Here is an 11,092-nt window from a genome sequence, read left to right on the forward strand (position 1 = left end):
CAAATTATTACACCTCTTACTGCCTTAGACCACTATTTTGTTAGTTTTTTATCTAGAAATGCTTCTCTTGGGCATAGGAACAGATAAAATTTCAAACATAATGATACCTAGTTATATTTGATCTGAATGAAGAGACTATAAGTCTCTTCAAAGTTGTTCTTGTCAATATGTCGGATGAAGCTCTAATGTATCAAAAATGAACGAATGATGTTGTTATCGATAATATGGTATTGTTAAATCATAAATTAAAGATATAATCAATGCCCAAGCTAGATTGAATCGATGTAGGCCAAACGGAATAGCCTGAGCAATGCCCACTCAATTTTATTTTGCACTTTCTAATTAAGAGATAGATTGAATATGATGTTCATTTTCAGTAGGCATGCTAAAATTTGAAAACTAGTGTAATTGACTTAACCATATTCAAATGTAAAAAAAAGCTAAATTCAATTCATTTGAAAAATAAAAAATAAAAACTACAATTACTCTCAAGAAGACTCTATAATTCCATTGATTATATTTGTTGCTGGCTAACAAAGTACGTGTTGTTGCTAACTTGTTGCACGTCAATGATGTACGTGATGTTATGTGTTGTCAATGGCCTTTCGCTCCACAATGACAGCATTATTCACAAAGGAAATGTCACTCATAAATAGTATGTTGACTTATAAAGTTACAACAATTTACATAATGTTTCTTGCCAACAACATTCATGACCCTGCTCACCAATGACATATGTGATGCTTCTTATAATGATGATGATGATGTTCCATAGCCACTCAGCAAAGCACTTGACTCTGCTTGGTGACAATGACATCTAGTGCCACTTGTTGATTTTGCAAAATGTTACCACTCATAGCTGCAAACTAGAGCTACCACAGACAACGAGACATTATTTGTAGATGTCTTTGCTGCTTATGTTGAAGCAACACATAGATGTCATCATTTATGGTGATGCTGTCTAGATGTGTCATCAATCCTAGATTACCTACTTATATTGCAACTCCAATCAATATATTAGACCGCCATCACAAGCAACCTTGGTATCATATTAACATTCCTCCAACAGCTCAAAAGGAGATCAAACTTTGTACCCATTTATACGGATAACATAGTTTTAGTCTTTTAGATCTAGGAAAGCAATGTGGTTTTCCCCTCCAAGGTTTTCCATGAAAAAATTATTGCCTATCAAATTGTATTTGTTAAAAATTATAGAGCTAAGAGAAACATATGATACACTCTCTCGCTTATTCTGTATTTCCTCAGTATAAAATATTTATGAATATTATCTATTTCACACATAAATGAAAGCTATATTTTGTCACCAAAATCAATTTTGTTTTATTCTCCAGGAATAAGTTCATAAATAGAGTACATTAGTATAAATTTAAGCACGATAACATCCAAGATTAGTATGCAAATAAGGTAATATATTAAAATTTCCTTCATGTTTGCCCTCTCCAAGGAAAAAAATGTAGATCTTATTAAATTTGATGCAAAGTTCACATAGTTTTTTTTTTTTTTTTTTTGTAACCAAGATAATTATGCAAACTAATCTTAATTTGTCTCTTCCCCCCATAAACCTCATGAAAATGTTAGGATCTCATTTGGGCAGTACATGGTACTAACAAGCTTCGTGCATAGCATCAGGGCGGAGCCAGAACTTTTTTTTAATTGGGGGCCATCAAAATTAGTTGCTTTTCATTGAAATTACTCTCAAAATATCATTTTCTTTTATATGTGACCGAAATCATGAGATATGCTTTTAAATAAAAAAAATTATAAAAAAATAACAACCAAATTATATTTGAACCCGTTAAAAGAATAGGTATATCACTCTATTTTTATTATTCATTAAAAATTATATTTTTCATACAATGCTAAATGAATTAAGTTCAAATAAATTAATTTTATATTTAGGATATTTTAATTTGAATTAATTAAATAAGTCTTTAATTTTAAAAATATTTAAATTATAAGATAATATCTACCTATCTAAATTAATTGTAACTTAAATTAATTTGATATATATGATTCACATTGTTTTAAAGAAAAATTAATAAAATAATAAAAATTATAAGCTAACCTATTAAATTATTAATTTACTCACTAAGATTTATTAAAAAATTTTATTAGTTAATTAACTTATTGCAAAATAATTCAACCAAACCCAAGAAGTGAAGAAAGAAGATAGCAGCTATATCTACCGACTCTACTTTCCAAAAAAAAAAAAAACCTATAGGACGAAACCTTGCACCTTGGGCAGATAAAAGTAGAAGAGAGAGACAGAGAGCAAGCAAAAGAGGGGGAAATAAGAAAGGGAGAGACCACAGAAATTTCAACCAATATCAAAGTCATGTGAAAAAATTGAAAAGAGGCGGAGGCGGAGCGAGCAGAGGAGGGATTAGTTTTAGAAATTTATCCAAATATCGTTATATATTAATTATTATATTAATATACTTTAAAATGGGCTGATTATACTTCGTTGGGTAACCAGTGGGGCCCGTGCCCCAGGGCCCCACTGATAGATCCGCTTCTCCATCCCTGCATAGCATCAACCAATGTGATCATTTTTCAGTGGTTGGAAAGGTAGTGTTGACTTTGGAGATGATGCAAGGAAGATGGAGAAAGATGAAGAGATGTTAGGGACATAAGTATACGCCTTAAAATGAAGTAATTAGTTTCCAATTAATCCTTATTTGTAAACGACATGAAAACATATGGAGGTTGCACATGAAACTTCAAAGCAAATGTACTTTTTCAAAAAAAAAAAAGGGGGGACAAAAATGACTTCTTTTTTTTAACTAAAAATTAAATTTTTGGAATGACTTAGAAGAATTAATACAAAAGATACCTCTTGAAGAAAGAGTTTTGATTGGAGGAGATTTAAATGGACATGTTGGTAGAGAAGGTGATTGAATTTATTAAAAGCCATTCCATGGTGGTCATAAGATTTTGGACGACGATGAAGGTGGCAAGCGACCATATTGGACTTTTTGTTTAGCTTATGATTTTTTCAATTGTTAATACTTATTAAGAAAAGAAATGAGCTTCTCATCATTATAAAATGGATATGTAAAACACAGATTTGCTATTTCTTATTAGAAAACTAAATCGTTTAGATTTGGCAAAGATTGTAAAGTTATTCCGAGTGAAAATTTATGTTACCCAACATCGATTATTAGTTTTGGACTTTAAGGATAAAGGGGCAATAATAAAAATAAAGTATAAACAATTTTCTAGATTAGATGAGGGCATTTAAAGAAATATAACAAAAATATTTTGGAATAGATCCTTAAGATTTTGTCTGTGCATGATGATGTCTAATATTATGTGGGAAAAAAGTGGCTACTGATATTAAGAATATTTGGCAAAAAGATATCTTGGAGTATCCAAAGGGAAAAGCTCATAATTAGTAAAGTAGTTTGGTGGTGGAATCCAAATGTACAAGAAAGATTAAAAATAAGAAGCTTTGTTATAAAAATTGGTTTAATTTTAACAATCTGATAATTGGGAAATATTAAAGTGGCTCGTAAGGATGCTAAGAAAGGCAATTATGCGATGCAAAGAATTAGCTTTAGTGATTTATAATAATACGATTAGATACTAAGAGTGAGAAAGATATATGCTATAGTTAGTCAAAAAAGAGATAGGAGTAGTAAGGATTTAGTTCAATGAAAGTGTTTAAGATGAAGATAAAAAATACTTTTATTAGAAGATGATATTCAACAAAGATGGCATTTTGAGTATTTTTTTGCTAAAACTTTTTAATGAAGAAATGGTGAATATAAGATTGACCTATAATGACCTTACACCCTAAATGAAAATAAAGATTTCTGTTTTTATGGCGTATTAGTAAACTGAAGTTAGAGAGGCTTTAAAGAAAATGAAGGTTGGAAAAGCTGTGGACTAATGATTTCCAATAGCAAGGTGTGGAAATGCTTAGGAGATGAAGGATTTCATGGCTTACTTAAACTTTTTATACTATTTTTGAAGACTAAAAGAATGCCAGATGAGTGGAAAATATGTGTGTTAATTCCTATTTTTAAAGAATAAAGGTGATGCCCAAGATTTGTGCGAACTATAGAGGTATTAAGTTTAATGTGTCATACTTTTTAAAACTTTGGGACGATTATGGAGCATAGGTTGCGGCGCCTTCATGCATGATACTAATGTTTCTCATACAATTTGGATTTCATGCCGGGTAGGCGACTATGGAAGCCATACATTTATTTAAGAGTTTGATTGGTGAAATTATAGAGAAAATAAGGAGGATCTGCATATATATTTATGATTTAGAAAAAGCATATGACATAAAGTTCCAAGAGAAGTGCTATGGAGAGTTCTGAAAAGAAAGGAGTCAATAATGCTTAATTCAAAATCTTTAAAGATATGCTATGCATGGAGCTATTACTTGTGTTCAAACACCAAGGTGATTGACCAAGTATTTCTCCTATTTCGGTTGGTTAATTGCAAGGATCAGCCTTAAGGCCCATATCTTTTTTGCTTTAGTCATGGATGTTCTCACTAGACATTTGCAAGAGGATTGACTTGGGTTATTCTTTTTAGACTGGATGGATATTCTTCTTGTTGATAATGACTAGAGAGGGCGTTTGAAGGTAAACTGAATTATGGAGGTCAACCTTAGAGTCTTAAAGGTTTCGCTGAGTAGATCTAAAACGGAATTATATGGGTGTATTTTAGCATAGTAATAAACCTTTAGTGAGGGGCAATTGTGACCTTTGGGCGATCAAGTCATTAATTAAGAGTACACGTTTTATATATCTGGAATCTATTTGTTCAGATTGATTGGTGGAAATAGATGGTGATATTATCAGCAGAATTCAAGTTTGGATGTGAAGTGGAGGAATGCATCGGGCTTGTTTGTGATTATGAAATGTATTCCTCAAACCTTAAGGGAAAATGCTATAAGGGTAGTGAGGCCTACAATGCTTTATGGTGACCAAATGGTTGGCCATTAAAAGAGAAGCATAATTACTTAAGTTTAGTGTGGCAAAGATGAGGTATGCTCAGGTGGATGAGTGCTTTTAACCCTTAGAGATAGGATACAAAATGAGCATATCGTGAAAAGGTTGGAGTAGCTCCAGTAGAAATAGATTAGAGAGAGTCGCTTAGATGGTTTTGCCGGGTCCACATTAAAAACGCCGGCCTCCGATGACACCGCGTTAAGAGAGTAGATGGTATTAGATTTGACTTATGTTAAGAAAGGTAGGGGTAGACCTAAAAAGACTTGGTTGCAAAATATTAAGAATGACATTTCTTTATTAGATTCTTAAAACGATGAATCTGACTTTTTAATTAGGATCACAATGGAGAAAAAAGGATTCATGTAGCGCCCCCACGTAGTGGGACATAAAGGCTATTGGATGTTGTTGTTTGTTGGTTTTGTATGAGGATACTCGAAATGCAAAAACCCTCCCTAGATGCATATGATATTAAAGAATCAACTTACATATAAAATATTGGCCACAAATGAAAAGATATATTGATAAAAACAACAAAGAAGCATATTTCCATCTACTGAAAGTTGTTTACATATATAGTACCAGCATTGGTTATTTACCTTTAAGATATAGAACTAATAAGGTAATGCAAAAACAATAATCGACATAAGATGTTAAATAGAACATGTAATGTGTTGCTAGCAATATATTTAACAAAAAGCCAAACCTTGATGTGGCAGACATCAGGAAGACATTGCATAGCCTTTGGGACATGAGGGACAAGATTCTTCCAAGTCATCTCATAATTCCCATGTGACCAAAAGAAGGGCTGCCTGTATATTTCAATAGAGAATCAATACATATACAAAATATAATAAAGTAAAACACATGGGATATATATTCAGAAGTGTTATTGATTGGCCAAAAAATAGGCTTACAATTGAAATCATATATCATCAAAAAAGAGAAGAATTCATGTTTGGTAAGTGTCACGTGTGTTTAGTTAAGTTACCATAAGTATATCAACTTAAATTTCAATGCTTACAACTAATTTCAATGCTTATACCAAAGTAAAAGAAAAGTTAATAACATGTTATAATGTTAATCGTATGGAGGAGACTAAGTTCATTTAGTATTGATGCAAATTCAGAAGTTTGAAATATAAATTTTGAGAAGAGATGGATGGACTATTATAACAAGTTAACAACCCAAGGAGAACAGGATAATTATTTGTGATGCATTATTTAGGTGCCAATAGGACAAGTTATGGAATCATACACTGATAAGTATGTGATAAGATATAGAAATATAATTATAAAAGTTATTATTGATTCTACATTCGTATATGATCTAGCAATAGTGATTGTGTTATTCAATAAATAAATAGATAATGAAATTACTCATAAAAATATATCTACTCAACCATATATAAATGACTATCTACTAAGAAAGAAAGAAAATCCTATTGTAAAAATCCTAAGCTTAAAAGGAGAAAGCTTAAACAAACAACACTAAATGGCAATTATAGATGAACAAGAATGATATAAAAGGAAAAAAATGGTTGAAGTCTTAAGGCCAAACGATAAGACAATGGGATTTAAAATTACAATGATTAGCAATGATAAAAGAAAAAAAATAACTAAAAGTTGAATCAAACTTTATGTGGGATAAAATGGCTACTTGAGTTAAGAGGAGCAGCTTGATTATAAATTGCCTTCAAGGAAAGCGAGATTTTTATTGCGTAGCATTCAGAAAGTGCGGAAAAAGCCCTATTTATAAAAAAGAAGATATGTTCTGAGAATTTTAGAAATTATAATATTATTAGACATAGTTTATAAGTTTTGAACCCATGCCTTCTTAAATATAAAGCGAAGAAAAGTAAGCAAAAAAGAACGAGACAGTGACGGTAGTAAGAAAAACAAAAGCTATAAAATCTTCTCGGCGATTTATATCGAACTAGCGGTAATATAAGATTAAAAGTGCTCATATATGCCTATAAAACAACAATGACAAGGAGAAAATGTATTTTGAAAATTAATAACCAAATGAAAAACTTTGAATTTGCATATAAAAAAGGGCAACTTCAACCTCATGACTTGCCTATAGACGTTATAACTAACGTAGGGCTTCAAACTTGGCAACAACATACGTTAATTTTATGGATAAAAAGGACAATGAACATGATATGCATTTTACAAAACATAGCATAAAGAAGCAAATCAGGAAGGATAGCATACCTCATCCAAAATTAACATGTAAAGTGAATCCTAATGCTCATGAAACCTGCAATAAATTCCCTTAGAACAAGGCAAGGTTGAGATGACATGCTGGAGTTGATACGATTGAACTCTGGAAGGTCCATCGATAGTGCAACATCTGATGATGCCAATGCACAATCAAATTACACAAAAGATGCAAATAGCATCCCAATTCCTAATAATTCCACACGAATATCAATATCAATTCACTAGTTGCTAATAAAATATAGGACAACTGCCATGTCCACTACTGATCATGTTCGCTCAAGAGATTGCACAACCCCCATTGCAACTGGACCCTGCATGCGTCGAGGAGAAGAAAGGGCTTCGGCTGTGAACCTAAAGAAGGAATTAAGCCATTATCCCATCATAAGCGAAAGCGTTTAAAATCTTGAAGCCCATCAAGAAAGACAGTGCAAACACTGGCCACAGAGCTCACCGTGAGGCAGAACAGTATCAATGCGCTAGGACCCGGACTTTTCTTGGTCCAACTACTCTCGAAAAAAGCTTCTGAAGACAGTGCGCAAGAAGATAGGCCAAATGTCCTTACCCGAGCAGTCTTTGCCCTGCAACAACATCTTTGCCCTCTATTTTGATGGTTTTTTCTCCACAGAATCCAATGAAGAGCGAACAATAAAAAAATAGCAACAAATTATATGTTATATTCTGGAGAGAGATAGAAAAGACTAACTAGAATCAAAAGGGATCGGCCTCCGCCTTGGATGGGGTGGGCTTTTGTGATGCTTTTTCTTTGAGATGAGCTTTCGGAGCAATCGCGGGGTCCAGACTAGATTCCTCAAAAAGCTCAAGTCTCCACTCCACTTCAACCTGCCTCTTCTGCATTGCAAGGGTTCGCCATGGCTGCGGGGTTCGCGCCTATCTTTTGCTTGTTGATGGCTTAGGTTGTAAAGGAGAGCTAGCCCTAGCGCTCTGCAGCAGTTTACCTTTTCTCGCGAGAGTAAACTTTAGGAGCCGTTCGAGTATCGGATTTACGGGGCGGGATTTAAGTCGGATTTACGCTAAATCAGCTCAAGGGCCAAACGGCGTTTTGTCCGTCCACTGTTGCTCGCCCTGCGGTGTTAGTTAGTGCGCTGGGAGTTGAGTTAAATCACGGCCGAGGTAAATCCCGCGTCTTAAAGCTTTCTTTTTTTTTTTTTGATATTATACCTGGCAAAGACCCAATTTTTTTTTTTTTAAGTAATCTATACTAAAAAACTACTTTTTTACACAATTTTAAAAATTTATTTTCTCTGCATCAGTTTTAAAAGAAATAAAAACTGAATGTTAAGGGCTGCAGGGCTTCTACTCTTATTCCTTCTTTGTACTATTATTGCTGCAGTCCTTCTCCTTCTGTCGATCGCCGGGCAAATGGTGTTCGAGTCGTCTCGTTTATACCATGTTCCTATACTTCGTTTTATTCTTCTTCTTGCCGCCGATGACGTACTTCTGCTGGTGCCGGACAAGCAGGTTCGTTCAGGCGCCGCATTGAGGAAAGCCTTGACACTCAGATCTCGGGGGGCTTTTTCGCCCCATCAGCTTTGGAGTGGCGCGGTTGGTCATGTGAGCGGAGATAAAGTTGCAGATAATGCTGATATTTGCCGGGGAGCGGTGTGCTTTCTTGAAGTGTAGTCCTTAATGCTTTTACCATCGATTACTATGTGTCATTGTGAATTCGGCTCCAGTCTTGTTTTCAGAGGAGGATTTGTGGTTAGGCAGGTTGCATCAATTCGGGGTCAATGGGTTCGAAACCCGGAACTGGACCCGCACTGTTCGGGTCAACCCGAACCTCGTCATCACATCGGTGGCGCGCTCAGCGATTTAAAAAATGGGTTAGGTTCCGACCCGAACCCGACCCGATTCGGATCCGCGTGTCAACCCGACCCGCACAACGAAGACTGACACGGAATTTGACCCCAAAATGCTAATTGTTGGAGGTCATCCAAGCGTCTTAAAAAATCGGGGTCAATCTTCGCTTCTTTCGGGTCAAAATCGGGTACAAACAAATGGAGCAAAGCGTCGGACATTTTCAGGTACAAATATGCAGTTTTCGTGTCACTTTCGGTCAATTTCTGTGGTATTTCCGCTGTCAACCTGAACCTGACCCGATTTTTTAAAACGGGTTGATTTCCTTACAAACCGAACCCGGGGACCCGATTCGGGTTTTGGGCTTACCCGAACCCCGGATTTTTTTCGGGTCGGTCCTTACGGATCAGTGTTCTGTTCTGTCAATAAAAGTAATGACCACCTTAATTGGTGTTGGTTGAGCCCAATTGATCTGAGTCACTTAGGCCAATGGCCTGTGACACGTCTCTGGCGATGTTGTTCGTTCCTTTCGGCATGTCCGATTTGCCTGATGCTTACGTTGGCACAGATGGCTGTGGTTTCAATGTGATGTAACGAGGTTGTGGGATGGCCTATCAAATGAGAGAGGATTATGGTGGTTCCCCAGCATTTTGGGTTACTTGGCCACCTGTTCTTAAGCGCGTGACAGCGCCTTGTCCTAAAAGTATGGAGACCCGTTTTTACTATGCCAATAACTCTTTGTGTCTAGGGAGAGATTTTGCAATATCACCTTTCTAGGGATAGTGTGGTGTTGCATGGTGAGCAGCTACTTGATAACAACTCAGATGATGATGGAAGTTTCTATGGGGAGGATTTGGATTCTCAAGAAAATTACGACTCGAGTATCATTCAAATTGATGAAGAGAGTTTTAGTAAAAAGAGTGGAAAAAGTAAAAAAGCTGAAGTCCAATAAGAAATGATGTTTTTCTTGGTTTTGCTTTCGGTTTGGCTTGGCTTGGCTTGGCTAGTGGAGGACTATGATGAGGCCCCTAGGATGGCCTGGGCTTGGATGCATAAATCACATTTCAAATAAGTAAAAAAGCTGAAGTCCACTATTGGATGGCCCAAGTCTGGCAACCAGGTGGCGGCCTGAGTCCGCTCTTGCTCTTCTCTTTCTCTTTTTGGATTTTTTAGTTTGTGTGTTATTTAGACTGTTTTTTGTCAGTTTCTTACTATGACCTCTTTGCTTTGGGTCATTACTGTACTTTTTTTATTTTAATGGAATTTCCTTAAAAAAAAGTAGCAACAATTGTTTACAATAAATACATTTTATAATTAAAAACTAATAAATCTATTTTATAATATTAATACAAAATTATAATAATTATTGAGGGCTTAATTATGATTTAAAAGATTGAGTGTTGTTTACTTGTGTTATTTATAAATTAATAAATTTTAATTATTGATATGGATGGTGAAATTAAATCAATACAAATATGCCTTTATGTGAAAACTTTTGATTTTAAATTAATTTTTAGTTCGATATTAAATTTATTTGTAGTAATTGTAATTTTTTGTGCATAAATCACATTTCAAATAATTACCTTAAATCCTAAATTATATTGCCAAACAATTTAGCAGGATTTAACATATATCTTGCCAAATAACTTTCAGGATTTAATGTACTTAGGACTTATTAAATTTAAATTTATAAGATTTACTAAATCTTACTTGTATTTAAATAAACCCCGAATTTTTCTCTCAAAAATTGGACTCCAAAGACCCTATATCATTATGGGGAAGTAGGATTTTAACTTGATTTAAAGTCTATCCTGTCAAACAACAAAAAAGACACCTTAAATTACACATGAATATTAAATAACATTTATACCAAGCTTGTGGATGTCGAACTGGAAAAAAAAAATTTCAAAATTCAAAAAAATATTCAAAATTCAATGGTTCGACCAGCTAGATCGAATGACATAATATATATTAAAATTATTTAAATAAAAAAATAAATAATATAATAATTATTATACAATGAATAAATTTATAATTAAAAAAATTAGTTTACATATAAACTTATAA

At 34.1% G+C, this 11,092-nt stretch overlaps 1 protein-coding gene across 1 annotated transcript in view; it reads right to left on the bottom strand.

The window, feature by feature from the left end:
- LOC110101045 (DEAD-box ATP-dependent RNA helicase 16) overlaps positions 1-8,081 on the bottom strand; it is a 15,462-nt gene extending 7,381 nt beyond the window's left edge. The window contains exons 1-2 of the mRNA XM_028695884.1: positions 8,051-8,081; positions 7,248-7,340 (exon numbers count right to left, since the gene is read on the bottom strand). Of these exons, the coding sequence (XP_028551717.1) occupies positions 7,248-7,340; positions 8,051-8,081 (124 nt within the window). The remainder of the gene's footprint in view (positions 1-7,247; positions 7,341-8,050) is intronic.
- Between the last annotated feature and the right edge of the window lie 3,011 nt (positions 8,082-11,092).

The sequence above is a fragment of the Dendrobium catenatum genome, unplaced genomic scaffold (assembly GCF_001605985.2).
Source record: "Dendrobium catenatum unplaced genomic scaffold, ASM160598v2 fragScaff_scaffold_705, whole genome shotgun sequence".
Lineage (NCBI taxonomy): Eukaryota > Viridiplantae > Streptophyta > Magnoliopsida > Asparagales > Orchidaceae > Dendrobium > Dendrobium catenatum.